The 17,836-nt window shown below is 40.9% G+C and overlaps 1 protein-coding gene across 7 annotated transcripts in view; it reads left to right on the top strand.

Moving 5' to 3' along the window:
* The first annotated feature begins 203 nt into the window (after positions 1-203).
* Positions 204-17,836, top strand: part of LOC117771491 (endonuclease V-like) — a 91,962-nt gene continuing 74,329 nt past the window's right edge. For 6 of the 7 annotated variants that reach the window (XR_004615603.1, XR_004615602.1, XR_004615597.1 and 3 more), the window contains exons 1-5: positions 204-348; positions 2,512-2,683; positions 8,505-8,639; positions 11,795-11,834; positions 17,293-17,405. Coding sequence is in view for 4 of the 7 variants with exons in the window: in XM_034601910.1 (XP_034457801.1) it covers positions 305-348; positions 2,512-2,683; positions 8,505-8,639; positions 11,795-11,834; positions 17,293-17,405 (504 nt within the window). In the remaining 3 variants the exon portion in view is untranslated. The remainder of the gene's footprint in view (positions 349-2,511; positions 2,684-8,504; positions 8,640-11,794; positions 11,835-17,292; positions 17,406-17,836) is intronic. The other variant, XM_034601936.1, reaches the window with a different exon arrangement.

Here is a 17,836-nt window from a genome sequence, read left to right as displayed (position 1 = left end):
TTATTCAGCTTTTTGCCATGGATTTTTGTGAAGCACTTTGTAACCTTGTTTAGATAAGTGCTATACAAATAAAGTTATTATTATTATTTTATATATTTATGTAATTTTCCCTTTATGCCACTAGATGGCAGCGTTTGCCCAGATAACACCACATCACCGATTCTCGTCATAGGCTCCGCCTCCCAGTGACGTCGCTACACGGAAGCAAAACAGCCTGTCCAGTCCTCACGTTGTTTGTGTTGGTTGAATTGTTCTGTATACGTTTTCCTATATATCATTCATAGACATATTCAAACAAACGAAGATGTCTGCTCCGCCAGCAGAGGAGCTGGTCACACAGTGGGAGAGGTGAGTCACACACCTGGATTTACACTGCATGTGTTTCTACTGACCTGAGGCAGGAGCCTGTTAAAGAGCCGGCTGCTCCATGAGCTGTAGATAGATGTTACTACAGTTTACTGCCTGTTGTTAGAGTCTGACACTGTCACCAGCAGCTCTGGACCTGAGCCCCCTCCTCAGCAACCAGGGCTTTGTGGGTTTGAAATGAGTCTGTCTGTCTGTCTGTCTGTCTGTCTGTCTGTCTGTCTCTGTCTCTGTCTGTCTGTCTGTCTATCTGTCTCTATCTCTATCTGTCTCTATCTGTCTCTGTCTGTCTGTCTGTCTGTCTGTCTCTCTCTCTCTCTCTCTCTGTGTGTGTTTTCAATCTTTAAAAAAAACAACTCAGACCTAAAAACTACTGGAAGAAAGTTTTGACCAGCCATATACCAAACTGTACAAGAATGCTCCGAATGAGAAAGCTCTTTTTTCATTATTCATTTTGATTCGTTTCTCTATATTTAGGTGTAAGTATAATGAATAAAATACTAAAGGCTTTTTTCTTGATTTGTTTTATACAAACTAGTGCCTGCCTGTTCTCTTGTCCTGTGTTAATGCTCTGGAGCTACTTCAGAATTATTCCTTGACATTAGTGAGTCCTCTTCAAACAGTTCTACAATATACTGTCACTTTTTATTGTTTATGTTCTGGATGTTGTGTGGAAAGATTTGTATAAACAGTCTATGGTGCAGAGTGAAGTTAGAAAACGTTGTGTTCATCATTCACCATTTGTGTCAGCTATTTCAGAGGTCTGTTAATATACCGACACAATCTTCAGAACCAATTTCACAGCTTTTCAAGATAAAAGCTCTGTAATTTAGCTTGATATAAAGCACTGTTGCATCAAAACAAACGTTGCGCTTTTACTTTCAATACAGATAAGGCAAAAAACAAAAGTCTAGAATCCAAAAACACAAGCAAAGGTCACACACAGCGATGAAACACCAGGAAAAACACTGAAATGAATGAACACAAGGAAAACAGTGGACATGGAATGAGCAGCCTATATCCAGAGGTTTATAGGCAGGAAAAACAGGGATAGGAAAGTGAACAGCTAATATTGATGTGTGTATGTGTAGTAGTGAATTGACCGGGAACTAGAAAGAAAGGATATGTTAGTAATGCAGAAAATGAAAGAGGAAGTGGAGAAACTTAATGGGATGTAACAGCTACAGTATGTTTTACTTATTATTAAATAAAATCTACATGAAGTTTCTTTTTCAGTGGATTATATAACTAATATTACAAATGCAAACAAATCTCAATATTGGCATGTCCTAAAATATGGACAGTTTACTGGAGAGACTGTCTAAAGGAGTAAAAACTCAATGATTTGCATGAGAGGGGTAATTATGTCATATTAGAATTTGCTAAATAAATATAAGCTTGTAAGTAAAGAGGTCGTGTGGAAATATTTACAAATGAGACATTATATTTGAAGTATTTTTAAAGATGATAAGCTGCTGTGTAACTCTGTAACCAAGTACTTAGCATTACCTCTGAACATTTTAAAAGCCTGGTTTTGTTTTATAAACACAATTCCAGTGGTGACTCCTGTAATTGCACATGATCCAGGAGGGTTACCGACACAAACCCTATTCTGGTGTGAAATATCTGAAATATTGGTGAATTTGCAGGTTCAGCTCTACCATCACACCCATGATTTTCTCTCCTCCATTATTGGACAAATCAATAACACCCAATGCAAGGATTAGCAAATTCAGTTATAGCTGCAACACTCATTTACAAAACTGGAAAAATCCTACATGTCCCATGGCAAAAGAATTAAATGATTAACATTTGTAAGGTAAAATGAATATTGGGGAAATATAACTGAGACGTAGAAATATTTCTGTCTTCATGTCAAGTTGAGTCTAAAATGTATTCAAATATGTTAATTAATAGCTACATATCCTTAGTGCCCACGGTTTATTGTATTTTATTTTATTCTATGGCGTGTCAACCTCTTCTGTGTGAATGATCTGTACTGAATCTCCTACTTCGTATGCTGCAGTATTTTGTTGGAAAAAAAAAAAAAAAGAAGCATTTGAATTACAAAAAGATATTCTCACATGTGTGTGTATCGGCCTCTGTTGAGGCTTCACAGCTCCACTGAGTGATGGTCTCTCTGTGCAGTGAGCAGGCTCGTCTGAGACAGCAGGTGGTGGAGGAGGACACTGAAGACTGGCAGATGACTCCAGGCTACTCTGGCCTGGAGAGAGTCGGTGGAGTGGACCTCTCCTTCATCAAAGGGGACGACGTCAACGCCTGTGCCCAGCTTGTAGTGCTCAGCTACCCCGACCTGGAGGTGAGCTGTCCCCTCGCTACGCCCAATGATCACAGGGGAACGTAGGAATCTCTGAGCTTTGTTGACCTCTAGTTGTGACGGTGGGAACAGCAGCAGTGTCTGTAGCGCAGCCTCCCACCTCTCACAAAGCTCCACTTATTAGAAAAAGTCACAGCTAATTTTATTCAAGCTCTCGATGACCTCTGATGTCAGAGAAACACAGACAGATGAGCTCTGATGTCACAGAAACACAGACAGATGAGCTCTGATGTCACAGAAACACAGACAGGTGAGCTCTGATGTCAGAGAAACACAGACAGATGAGCTTTGATGTCAGAGAAACACAGACAGATGAGCTTTGATGTCACAGAAACACAGACAGGTGAGCTCTGATGTCAGAGAAACACAGACAGATGAGCTTTGATGTCACAGAAACACAGACAGGTGAGCTCTGATGTCAGAGAAACACAGACAGATGAGCTTTGATGTCACAGAAACACAGACAGGTGAGCTCTGATGTCACAGAAACACAGACAGGTGAGCTCTGATGTCCCAGAAACACAGACAGATGAGCTCTGATGTCAGAGAAACACAGACAGATGAGCTTTGATGTCACAGAAACACAGACAGATGAGCTCTGATGTCAGAGAAACACAGACAGATGAGCTCTGATGTCACAGAAACACAGACAGGTGAGCTCTGATGTCAGAGAAACACAGACAGATGAGCTTTGATGTCACAGAAACACAGACAGGTGAGCTCTGATGTCACAGAAACACAGACAGATGAGCTCTGATGTCCTATAGTCCATAATTTCCTGACCTGACTGACAATGATGCATTTTAAAGATCACCTATGAACACTGATGTGTCTCTGTCATCAAACTATTGAGTTGTTGATAAACATCAGTTTTCATGAAAGTTCTAAGGATATGAATTATTGACTTGCGAGCGGTTGCTTTACTACGTGTTTTTTATAGGATACACAACAGGACACACAACTTTAAAATTAGACGTATTACACACTTACTTGTTCTATATATTGAATGAGTTACTGTTTTTGTCTGTCCTTCAGCGAGTGTGAACCAAAAAAGTTACAGCAAAAGCTCCGTAGAGCTGAAGGTATTTGCAAAATTGAGTGACACCTTTCACATTATGCCTGGTCAACTTGTATTTTGCCACTGAATGAAAGGATCTTGTAGTATTAGGATATAGAAATACACAGTATGTCCCGTACAATATAATGAAGGGATACAAATACTGCTAAATGATCTGTGAAATGTGGGAAATATGTTATTTCTCAAACCTTTCAAAAGAACATGAAAATTTAAAAGGGGTTTTGAATGTTATTGATTCATTTTGTGAAATGATCTTCTAATCACTAACCTGTTCCTTGTCCAATAACTGCAATGGTCTTGAACATTCTTTACCAACACAATGATGGACATCAGATCTTAATGAACATTTTCAATACAACCTAAGCAGCCTGTTTAATTATAGAAAGCAACATGAATAAACGGCAGGGCTTTGGTTTAATAAACAGCTCGAGGTTGAGTCCTGTTAAACCCAACATTGTTAGAATGACCTTCAAAGTGCCTATTTTCGCTTCAATTACTTTTCCATGCAGCCTCTCACAGGCTCTCTCCTCTCCTGCTGTTGATCTCTGCATTAATAACGGCTGCCGTCACCTTCCCTACATACAGCCCATTATGATTAATGACATTTTGCAGTGTACGTTGTTGATACATGGTCCCAACAAGGCTAATGAAATGTGGCTCAGAAATGCTGTCCAATAACGAGACCATGTTCCCTCTAAACCTGCAAAACTGCCCCCCGAAGGCCATTTGTGACGCAAAATATGACGAGTATCATGATGCACAGTGAAACCACTGCTGCTGAGTTTATTTATTTTTATTGTGAAGGTTGCATTTAAATAAGTTTAGTCTAAAACAGAAGATCAACATATCACACAACATACAAAGAACAAGTATCTTTTAAATTTTAAACAGCTTCAGTTGTTGACAGACTATTTTTATTATTGGTGTAGGGGAATGAAGGTCACTGCTGTCAAGACATATCCTGAAAGGGAGCTGACATTTCTGATGTGACATTTCTATTCAGATGACATTGTTGTGTCAAGGAACCGTGGAATCATCATGGGAGATATGTTCACCTGCCATTGTGTTGCTCAAAATAGATCAGTGTAAGATAGAGAGATGCCCGAAGCCTGCCAGTGTGTACTAACTGTAAAGAAACACATTACTGTAAATGTCAGTTTGATTGCACTTACAAGCTTACTAGACCCTGACGGATGCATTGACATCAGTTGGTATCAGCCTTTCACATGTATACTTGTGTATATGTTGCCCTACTTGTGCAGAAATGACATTTTTTTGCAGAACATAATGTAAAAAACTTGGATTATTCTGACTTTTGCTCAATCAAATTTGTTTTCAACCAGAAGATTGTAGCTTGTAAAACCATGAGCACGCCATACCATTGGTCTGTGTCTTATCAATTAAGCAATCAGATGATAAGATTAGAAAATGGCCGTAGATATTTATTCTATATTTTAATGTTTGAAAATCTTCTGCACTAGTTTGTTGATAAGTTTCCAACCATCAGTGGATATCAGGGATCACCAGCAGATATCAGGGACCACCAGCAGATATCAGGGCTAACCATCAGATATCAGGGATCACCAGCAGATATCCGGTACAACCATCAGATATCAGGGACCACCAGGGGATGTTTAAGACATGTTGTCGGTTGTGTACCTTTGCGTCATTGGGTATTGTGACTTTTAATCATCACAAGACACCCTCTTCTAATGCAGGCTAGTCACAGGTTGATCAGACCTGGGTGTGTGTCTTTAACATCTTGGGGCCCAGTTGGGATTTTTCCTCCTAGTCCAGAGCCATTGGCTGCAGCGTTCCGCAGTTCCTGATGTTTCTTTAATGATCTGGCGCAGGGCAACTGGAAGGTGGATGTTGCAATAAAGCTCCTGCAGACAGCCTCCACTGGTGGACTTTTGCTCTGCAGCCTTGTTGTTCTGCCTCAGATGCCATTTCCCATCCTCCCAGGTTCTATGAAGTAGACAACACGCAGGGTTTGGGACCAAAGTACAGGATATGGTTCTAGGGTGGTGGTGACAAATTGTGATGGGACTACATGCCACTGGCCTATATTCACCAGCATTTCCCAGTCTCAGGCTCACTCCAACTGAACACTACTGGTCAGTGGAGGAGGCCCTCTCTGTCCCTGTTCCCCTTCTCGGACAAATGGTGTCCTTGGAACTGTGCTCGGTGTTCTGGAGGGCAAGATATTGGTAGCAGTTCTCTTGGTTTCGATTGTTGCTTCCAGGCATCTCAGTTCTTGGTTGTGTCTCCATGTGTACCTACCTCGGGACTACAACCAGTGAGGATGTGTCTGAGTGTAGCTGGAGTTGAGCATCGCAGGCAGGTTGAATCTTTATTGAGCCACAGCTGGAGGTTTGGGAGGAAGGCTGTAGTGACTTTGACAACTTATTTGCAGTCAAAAATAGTATCAAAATAGATTTTAAATGTGTTGTGAATATTTAGTAAATTTCTAAAAGGAAATAAAGAATAGATTGAAAATAGATTAAATTACAGAAGCGCTCCTTTAGCCCTAAAGCACCTCAGTGAGTGAGGTCATTGTGTGTGTGTGATTGACAGCTGAGCAGGCGGCGGTATGAAGGCACAATGGAATAAAACTTGTGTTGATTAACTGTAGCTTTATTTTAGCATCAGTGGTGTTGAATGAAAATGACCACAGCCATCAGCATCACTGAACATCTAAACGGACTCATGTTGATGTTTGCAGAATAGCTGTTCCCTGTGGTAACGAGTTCAGAACGCTGAGGTGTAACTCGAGCGGTGTGTGTCCCTGCTTTCAGATGAGGAGACATGTTTATGCTGTAGCAGGCAAAAAGCTGTTTTATTGTGAATCTGTATAACCTTGATTTAACAGAATCCAGTTCCTACACAGCAGGTAAATCATGTATGAAAACTGTATGCAGTGTTCAGAATATGTTCAGAGCCATTAAACAACAAGAAGTAGCAGATGTTTCATCTTGTACCAGATGGGGGATGTTAGGGATCATCTTGCACAGCTTGTGTGTGTGACTGTGGAGTGTGGACTCACACATACACTGGGCTGCACACGTTATTATCTCTGAAGCCTGCAGATCCTGAACCCTGACAGTGTGACTGTCTGAGCTCCATTCAACGACACACATTTTTCAGACTCAGAATCAGAAGTGCACTACTTTATTGATCCTCCGGTGAAATTGGGTTTTGTTCCAGTTGCTCCAACCAAGAATAGAAATATGTACAGATGCACAGAATCAGAATATGAATGAAAGTATGTAAAAAAAATTTGAACTATATAATAAAATATATGCATTATACTACAATACAATTAAATATATTTGTAATTTGATTAAATTAAAGATAATATAAACAGCTGACACACTAATGATATTATACTTAAGAGAGAGGAGAGACTACGTGGCCTTTTTTAGCCATGGAGCTTAGGTGATCCAGTGAAGAGCCTGACTCTGTACAAAGTCCCATAATCCAGATCAAGATTCCATGTCCATGACAGTTTGTGAACACAGGAGACTTCAACCCCAAATAGTCGACAACAGGTTGGTCAAATCTACAAAGAATGTGTAATCCTCTATTCCTTTGATCTGTTAAAGATTGACCACTGCAGATACTCACAACATGAAGAACTGAGATTTCTTAATCTCTGTTATATACTTTGTAACAAGCCCCCCCCCCCCCCCCCCCCCCTCTTCTTACACACATCTAGAAGAAGGGTTAAACACACATACATGAGCTACACAGGCAGCATTCACTCTTTTGTTCTGTTTGAGCGGCTGTGGCTCAGGAGGTAGATCGGGTTGTCCTCTTACCAGAAGGTCAGCAGTTTGATCCCCATCTTGGGCAAGATACTGGACCCCAAATTGCCCCTGATGTCGGCAGCGTATGAATGATGTGTGATAGAGTAAGTGCTGCACATAGAAACATATAAATACAGCCCATTTACCATTTATTTACTGCTGTTATTCATTACATCATACCGGATGTATTGCAAATCAGCACTCTAGTGGTTACATGATGTAATGGTTCAATCACTCAACACCATCCATCCATTATCTTAACCACTTATCCTTTGAGGGTGACATCATGGGAGAGGCGGGGCACAGCCTGGACAGGTCACCAGCGTATCTTAGAGCCAACAAACAACCATTCACATTCACACCTACTGTTATTAGAGTCTCCAGTTAACCTAACCTCAATCTGCATGTGATTGGACTGTGGGAGGAGCCGGAGTACCCGGAGAAAACCCACACATACATGGGGAGAACATGCAAAGTCCATGCAGGAAGACCCCAACAGAATCAGGATCCTCTAGGCGATAGTGCTAACCCCTGCACTACTGTGCTGCTCCCACAAAGCAGCACAGTAGTGAGACCTCTGTGTATAGATTTTTAATAAAGGCTGAGGGAAAGAACATTCAACATTGTCCATACAGGAGCCTCAGGCAATGATCAGACATAGGGATCTCAACTCCTCTTGACAATAGATGAGACTAAATGTTGATAATGTACAGTATAAATATAGTATTGATGCAGAGTAGTGCACAAGTCAGTAATTTTTACATCATGTGTCCAATCCCAGTGCTGTTATATTACAACTGTGGATTGACCCGTGGATGGACCAGCTCTTTGTACACCTGAGTTTACAATCACGCAGCCACTGTGCTGCCCTGAAAGAGTCACAAACAAAAGTCACAGTTTCACCCCCTCCTGCCAGGTGCTGTATGAGGACAGTCAGATGGTGACTCTGACAGCCCCCTACATAGCTGGTTTCCTGGCCTTCAGAGAAACCCCCTTCCTCCTGGAGGCTCTGCAGCGGCTGCAGAGGAAGCAGCCCACACTTCTCCCTCAGGTCAGCTTCTACACACACACACACAGGTAAAGGCCGTTTCTCACAGCAGACATTTTCAAAGGAGACATATGATGCTTTTTTTGTTTTTCTTTTCCTTAAGTGTCTGATGTCGCTCTGTCTGTGTGTGTGTGTGTGTGTGTGTGTGTGTGTGTGTGTGTGTGTGTGTGTGTGTGTGTGTGTGTGTGTGTGCGTGTGTGTGTGCGCGTGTGCGCGTGTGTGTGACTGCCAGCATGAGTGAACAAAAGAGAGGTAGAGACACGAGTCAGGAGAGCCTGAATGAATCTCGTGCAGCTGTGAAGAAAGATCTTAACAATTTAAGGAAAGTATTGATATGAGTTTTGATCAGTGTTAATAAGGACGTCAGTAGGAGGTCCCCAGGACGGATTTGTGTTCACACCGCTAAAAGAATGTGGACACATGTGGACCAGACCACCTCCAAATGTTCTATCCTATCTGAGTGCGTTCACACCTGTATCATACGGGCCTCAGTTTTCGGTGTGTGCGTGATGTCGAACATGACGCACAGGGGGAAAAAAAATTGGCAGATCGCTACTAGCAATGGGAAAGGAGTTTTACCTGCGTAAACCTGCTAATTGTTGTGTAAAATATGTATAAGCCATGGAAGTGTGACAGTGGACTGCATGCACAACACCACAACTCTGAAAATGAAACAGATAAATGGAATTGAGCCATCATTACACTTGTGCTTTTCCTACTGTGGCATGTCAAAATATCTGTTTTGAAACGGGCCTATAAGAAACATTTCTCTATATTACACCCGTCATCTGTTCCCATGTGAATCCTTGTACCATAGCTGTCATGATCTTCCCCCAGAGAGACTTCTTGACCAGACTCTGTTAAAGGTTTCCTGTTTTTTTTTAGAATTACCTTCCTCAAATGTCTAATGATATTTGACCTCCCCAGTGTGTTAACTTACCTTCTCCGCCCTGATGTCTTACACCCGTGCCTCACTTCCTCTGCCCCCTGTGTGTATTTAGTCACGTGTTCTCCCTCACTCTGTAGATTCGTCGGTTCCGCTCCCCTGTGTTACCCTGTGCTTTTGCTCAGGTCCCTTGTGTTTGGATCACCTGTTTTGCATCCTGTTTGGAATCTCCCTGCCAGAGCATCTGAAGCCCTAGATATTAGAATATCTTCACTGCTCCTATCTGCCTTCGCCTGTGTCTCTGTCTGGGTCCCTAAATCCTTAATGATGTTGCCCTCTTGTTTTATTTGCAGCAAAGTTCTTTTTAAATGTCAAAATATTTAAATATGGTTTTGAGTCTTTTTTCTGTTTTATTTTTGCATTTATTTTTACATTTACCCAAAGGAAGCCACACTAAGCTGGAATTCTTATTACATATATATGAATTAAAATAACTTGTTATTACTCTAAATTCAAGTTTTGGAAAATGTACGAATTTGCTGTCTTTCCGAGAATGAAATAAGAAGATTAATATTCTTATGTCTTTGCATAAACCTATAGCATTAAGACTGGAGGCAAGGAGAGCGAGCCTGGCTCTGTCACAAAAATCTCTTAAGCTATTTATTATGTTTTTATTGTTGCTTCACAGTACTGGATGAACAGATGTTGGCTCCCTGACAGAGCACCCCCAAAAATAACCATGAATTACTTTTTTTATAAGATTGTTTGTTTTTTGTTAAAAAAACTAAACGAAAGCCAGTTTTTGGAGTAAGTATATTTTTTACACTTAAGATTAAGCCAGACTAACTGTCTATGCTAAGTAAAAAATGGCACCAAAAATAGGCCCTGTTGTGTACTACTGTATATCAAGGGAGATTTGTTGCGTTAAAAAAGATTGCAGGTTCTATTGTCGTACTTAAAATTACGCAATTGTACTCATTAGCCTTCAGTCAAGCTTGGCTCTTTTGTTCTTTGATTTCAATGCTAAAGGCAGCATGCTAACACACTTATGTTAGAATTAGTCATTATTATATGCTAACATAGAAGAGCGGTGTTGAATTTGGTATGATGTGAACATGCCATATGTTCAATATTAGTAAACTTTGAATAAACAGGCGACCAGCGCTCTGTAGCAGTCAGTGGGGGCGGGGCAGTGTGCCTTCAGTCGGCAGCCCAAGTTGAAAGAGTTTTCTTCCACTTCCTCAGAAGTACAGTAGCTCTGTGGGGATTACCACAGGCGACACAAACAGCTCACATCAAGCAGGCAGGTTTAAAACTGGCATTGCACTTGTTAATCTGTGGCAGTTATGGAGCGAGTTGAGTTCTAGATAATTAATGTTGTGAACCTTCCCTCACTTCATGCACGTTAAAAAACCCTGAATGAGTTTTAGTTTCTGGGACAAAGCTCCTGTGTTCCATCTCTCACTGTTTCTCCAAACTTCGCCTCTGTTTCCTCCTCAGCCGCACAGTCGTGTTTGTTTCAGCCCACGTCCTCCCCTCACTCTGACTGTCTCTCTGTCAAAGGAACACATGCAAACTCACTTTTGCACACGCACATTTTTACCTCCACTACAGTCCCTTAATATGCTTATATCTTACTGTTCACTACAGCAAAAAAAAAGGTTTTGAGTTTTAAGAATGTATTGGTGTGTTGGAGCTGGAGAAAGGAGAATGTTGCTTTGAGGATCTTGTCTCTTTTCTAACTTTAATCTTTTGAAGCTCAGGATGAAGATGCTCTGCTTCCTCGCTCCACATCTGACAGTGTATCAGACAGTAGCTGCAGTTGGGACCAAAGAATATAGATCCTCATAATAAGAAGTTTCTCGGCAGGCATCTTGAACTTGTCATGTGAGAGGGTGCAGTTGGAACTAATAACATTAACAATGCCTCTGCTCTGCATTGTGTGTGTAGCATTACTCACTGTACCTGTGCTTTTACTGCTTGACAAAATGTCTGAGGCACTTAAGACCTAGAAAACGTTTTTTTTTTAAAAACTATTTTTGATGTGATTCATATTTTACTTGACATTTATGGTGTTTTAGAAATGAAACAGTATCAGCTGTAGTTTGTGTTGATCTCACACTGACAGAAGAAAATTGTTTACCAGCTTCAAACAATTACAAATGAATTGAGTTCTATCTTGATTTGAAGAAACATTAAAACAAACAACTGTTACCAGTTGAAGTATTTTCTGGTAAATGTTGGTTGTGAATGTGTTGTGTCTTGTCTGCAGGTGGTGTTTGTGGATGGGAACGGTCTCTTCCACTACAGAGGTACGTCTACATGGTTTATTCTGCCCCGGTCAAAGTATTTCTTCCCCTGCCTGTGCTTTCTTTTTGATTTATGGATGGATATGTTTCGGTGAGACCTTAAAATGAAGTTCACATTCTTTTTTTCGTCCATCAAACTCCCGTCACACCTGTGCTTTTCCTCTTCCCCACACGTCAAAATGTCTGCTGTGAAGGAGGTTTACTGCCTTCAGATCAACAGAGTGATTTATGGCAGGAGTTCACACTGTGTTAACAACCCTTGTGGCCCAGACAGTGGTCCTTTTTATTTTGAGAAATGCACTCATTTGCTTTGTTTCCGGGAGCGAGATGAAAAGATCAATATTAATCTCATGTCTTTGTGTTAAGAACAGAGCTGGAGTTACTTAGCTTAAAGCCTGAGGAAAGACTCCCACACTTCAACTCCCTCTACAATCACAATGTGTTAGTTTACCTTTTCCCTTAAGTTAAAAGGATATAACAGAGTGGAGGTGTAGAGGTTTCCTGTCTTCATGCTAATCGAATCTAACTGTGTCCTAACTTGAACTCTGTACTTACATCAATAAATGTATAAATAAATAGATACAGAAATAGCATTTTTCATGGCAAACTGTATTTATCTATTTATTCATTCATGTAATTGTTCTGTCACTTTTGTCCTTCTTATAAAAACCCACTTGTTATTTTGAGTCAATCCCACATTGCTTCTGTGCCAGAGATCCTCACTAGAGCACAATGTGTATTAATGGGCAGCTGAAAATAGTCCCCAAGGAATTCACATCTGTTGTAGTTTAATCATTTTGACCAATCAAACTATAAACTTCAGTGAAATGAAGTCTGAATGTATTTAGAGACAGAGTAATGCAAATTAGGATTTACTAATAACTCTCAAAATGTTGAGCTTTTCCTTTAAACAGTTTTCCAACAAGGAGACTTTTTGCCTGTGACTGAACAGTGATGTAATTACATTAATTCCCACATTGAAATGCAGGTCACCCCAGCTTGTTGAAATACTCACAAGATACAGCATGACACTACAAGGACCTAAATTGTTGGATCAGGATAACGTGATTTTTTATGCATGAGTGAAGAACACATTTAAAAATGTAATATCACAGTCGATCATATGGTTGACAGCGGCTGAGGGGGTAGACCGCTCTACCCGGTCAAACTCTAACCAGAAGATCGGCGGTTCGACTCCCATTTTCCCCATCCTCATGCCAAAGTGTCCTTGGGCAAGATACTGAACCCAAATTTGCCCCTCATAGAGAAAGTGCTGCCCACAGATGCACTGATTGTGTGTGTGAATGGCAATAACCTGTTCCGTAAAGCACTTTGAGTGGACATCTAGACTAGAAAAGCGCTATATAAATACAGACCATTTACTTTGGTTACCTAACATCCTATGTATAATTTTTACCTCACTAGCTGAAATTATATCAAATTTAACATTGCATTAGGTTTGGAACAATACTGATTCATCAATTATGCTTCAGAATGAGATTTATTATGCTCTGTAAATTCTGTGCTTTTGAAGTTGTACCTCCATGACCCCATACAATGGGCTATTTGGGGCTTTATAAAGGGAAACAGAGATGCAGCTCGTATTCACTCGAACCACCATTACTCCTCAGCAGGGACATTTTGATCTCATTAAGTTTTTTCCCATAGAAATTGTCGTATTTTTCTCATTTAAACAATATTTTCATTTTTAATATATCTGCCCTTGCTCTCAAAGATAAAGGTGCAGTTGTCCATCGTTTTACATCATCTTTTTAAATCATCTTTTCCATGGTTCATAGTGACCTTGAACGATTGGATTTGACAATTATTATTTATTATTGGTCCAAGTATATTTCATTCCTTCATCTTTCCAGAGGTAAGGGACTGAGCCTAATTAAACTGAACAAGTAGAATCTTTCATAGCTTCACTTATATTCCAGTTTATGTTATATTCTCAAAATGAACCAAATTGTTTGATTATATCCAGCACCTTCACATAGAGGTCAGAGGATCGGATAGTGCCAATAACATCGACTTCTAAATTCATTTTGAACCGATGTCTGCCCACTGAGGTGGTGAATATTTCTGGATATACATGAATGACACAGGCTAAAATAAATATGAAGGATATTGGGCCTCCTGCTGTGCCCCCCTATAGAGAAGGCAAGGGTCAGAAATAATGTAATTGCTTCTGACTGTGGAGCCTGTGGTCACCCTATCCTGTCAAAGGCTTTCTCTGCATCCAGTGCTTATTTCATCACGGGTTGAGGATAAAGCCACGAAGAGCTGACATGACCTGAAACAGCCTCTTCATATTATGAGGTGAATGACACAAAGCTTTGAATCCCACCTGTTCCACATTCATTAGAGACGGAATAACTTTCTCCAGACAGAGAGGAATGACCTAACCCCCTGGAGTCCAGTGTTTTCAAATCATGGGATGTGTCTTGTGTGTATTTGAGTATATAATTGTCTGATCATGTCTGCAAAGTTTTACGGATAAATTAATTTCAAAACTTTAGGCGAGTTAAACATTTTTAATGTGATATGTATGGGCAATTTCAAACAATAAAAAAAAATCCCTTATAGCCTTGGACTCCTAAGAGTTAAGTTTGAAAATTTGCTGGTTTTTGAAGACACATTATTGTGGCGGCACAACTTAACCAGCAGTGGAGACAGCATTTCCATTTATAAGATTTGATATTGAAGCTGTCATGTCTCATGTGGGTCATCAGGTACAATGGGAGTTCCAAGAAATTATCCAAGCTATAGTTTTTAACTGTGCAAACGTTGGATATATGGTTAGTAACTTTGGGACCAACCTTGCCCTCAGTAGAGTAGAGTAAGCAGAGTCTACATTGATGATTCAATTCATTTGTTTCTTTTCAACTCAGGAGATAAAAGTATTGATTTAAGCTGAATTATTCAGTCTTCATTCTTTAGAGTAGTGTCTGTAAGGAATTATTTGGTGAAAAGTAATTGACAAGGGGTCATGATCTGATATTACTATACAATATGTTTCAGTGTTAAATACATGTTCAATAAGAGGGTCAGATGTTAAGAGGCACCAACTTGCACCAACTAATAAAATGTATATTCAGTAGTGGGGTGAATCTAGGCACCTTTCGTCACTTGTTATATAACATTGAAGTTAAAAAACTCTGCGTTGTGTGGTAATCTGCTGGAAGTGCTTCTCTCCCTTCTGCAGCCTGTGTGTGTGTCTGCCCATCTCTGTCACTCGCAAAAACTGATAACCACATGTATTCAGTTATTAATCGATGGTAGTCGTTCCAGTCACTTTAACCCTGATGTCCAGACTGTGCCTGACTTGTGTTGTGTGTAGCTGGTGAACTTGTACGCGTGTTTAAATACATTCCTCATAAACTCTAAAGCGAATCAACAAACGCAAAGTAAACGTCAGTAATGTTCAGGTCCAGCTCCAGATTAGTGTTGGTGTTTATAGCTAAAACATCGCTAAAAAAATGTATTAGTTGAAAACCTGAATCGATTATGTTCTGTCTCTGCATCGATGCAGAGTCGTCCACTTTAGCACCACGATGCATTGGAAGAAACGATTAATTTCCCCACCTCTCAGATTCAGTAGAGTGAAATGATGAGTGACCAGGTCTAAATGTGGAAATAAACTTGTTTGCTGCAGTTTGTGATGTGCTGCTCGGCTATTATTGTATATTTTACCACCAACAAACTACACCATCGGAAACATTTGGGACGACCAGACGGTTTTACAATCGGCCTGTGAAAATGCCAGCAAATATAAACCTTTATCTTTGTCTTTATCCTCAGGAACATTCAGATATTTTTGATAAGAATACAGCGTAGAATCACCAGAGAGAGAAGGCTGAGACATGCTGCCCTCTCTCCTCTTGCCATTTCTCTTCTTGCAAGCATAATGCATGATGGCATATATTGCTTGGGTCGTGACCTTGACCATCGGTTGTACACAACTTTTCAGCATGCATTGTGGGATACATTGAATCCACTTTATATGGTGTAAAAAAATGTCACTAAACATGCGGATACCACTACAAAATGGCAAACTCAAAACGTAGTGGACTAAAGAAGATCAAATAATCCTTTATTAGTCCCACAGTGGGGAATTTTGCAATGTTACAGCAGCAAGAGGTAGAGTAGTAAATAACATGCAATACTTATAATGTAAGGAGATATACAAAATATATAAAGGAGTCAAAACTAATATTTACAGTGTAAACAATATATGTATAGTGTGAACATATCAACTGGACTTGGTTGAGTTTCTTGAAGACGTTTCTAACTGGGAGTCCCAGCGGTCACTTAGAACTGAAGAAGCCTCTGGGATGAGAGGTGAAACGTCTTCCAGAAACTCTGGACCTGTTTTTTAGCACTTGGATATATAACATGACCTGCATGACTAAGAATCTCCACAGACAGTGTGAACATATGTTCAGTGAAATGGATTGCACACAAGGCATTGACTTTCACAGACAGAAATGAATATTACACAGTTAAAAAGTCCGTAGGTGTGTGTGGTTGACTGGGAGCAGAGCTGGTTGTGCAGTCTTACTGCTGCAGGAAGGAACGACCTGCGATACCTCTCCGTCAGACACTTAGGGTGGATCAGTCTGTCGCTGAAGGAGCTGCCCTGTGCTGTGATGGTGTCCTGCAGGGGGGGGGGGACTGTTGTCCATGAGAGAAGACATTGTGGTGGCAATTTCTGTGACGCAAGCACAAAGTCAAACATTTGTCTTTCTGTAAGTTTAATTCAGCATCTGCAGATGGACTCACAGTACAATCACAGAGGTGAGGTCTGTGTTCTTATAACCAACAGCCCCCTCCCATTAGGTATGTAAAGGTATTTATTACCCTCCTGGTGTCGTATCAGTAAGACATTCTGCCTTCACGTCTCTGTGGACGACCCCAGATGTGAGATCCCAACCATATACAAAGAGATACCATAATGTTGAGGCTTCAAAGAGGCCTTAAAGTTAAAATCTCTGAGCAATAACTGTAAACCTAAAGTTGCCCTTTTAGATAATCTATTTGTTCAATCCTCCACGTACAAGTCTGCTCATGCAATATCACAGACACAAAAGACAACATTTCCATTACAACATGTCCGCCATCATCCTCCTCTGTCCCACCACCTCCACTGGGTCAAAGGGTTATCCCAGGACTGAGCTGGCCCTCCTTATCAGTCTATCCAGTCTCTTCCTGTCAGCAGTTGAAATGCTCACAGCGCCTGCAGAAACCTGCCCCGCGTTGATCTGGAGGCCGCGTCCCACGTCTGTCCTCTGTATTCTGTTAAAATGGGGGAAAAAATCTCTAACTGAGCTAGAGCTGCTGTAACAGGCTGCCCCTAGGGATGCACCATCTTACCAACTGTATGGTGATTAGTAAATGTGAGTTTCAAAATAAAATGGGCAACCATAACTCAGGTCTTGTCACTGTTTGCACCCTGCAGAGTTTGGCCTGGCGTGTCATCTGGGAGTGCTGTCAGGGCTGCCGTGTGTGGGCGTGGCCAAGAACCTGCTGCAGGTGCAGGGTGTGAACAAGAATGAGGCGCACCAGTCGCAGGTGAGATTTTGCCCCTTTAAAGGTTTTATATATAATGTATAGGTGATGTAAGAGCAAGCGCAGCCTCATAATTTTAAAACTACACATTTGGGTTGGCTGTTGCTCAGGAGTTATAGCGGGTCGTTCACTAATCAGAACCAGGCCGGTTTGATCCCTGACTCCTCCATTCTGCGTGCCATGATACTGGCAAGATACAGAACCCCAAGTTACTCCTGACCGCTGTGCCGGCAGTGTTTGAGTGTATGACAGAGGAAGTGCTGGTTATTTAGTGACTTATAGGTCTACACCATCTTCATTTCCCCCCCCACGCCTTGACAACTAGGACAGGGGGCCACCTGTTACTCTCCTAGTCCACAAGCTCAATGGTTTAGCTGATATTGACCTTCAGGTGACTGTCGTTGCACCATGTGATAAAGATCTACGTGAAGAAA

This window comes from Hippoglossus hippoglossus, chromosome 1 (genome assembly GCF_009819705.1).
Source record: "Hippoglossus hippoglossus isolate fHipHip1 chromosome 1, fHipHip1.pri, whole genome shotgun sequence".
Classification (NCBI taxonomy): domain Eukaryota; kingdom Metazoa; phylum Chordata; class Actinopteri; order Pleuronectiformes; family Pleuronectidae; genus Hippoglossus; species Hippoglossus hippoglossus.
The sequence above is the reverse complement of the archived record's forward strand: the minus strand, read 5'-3'. Positions and strand labels throughout refer to the sequence as shown.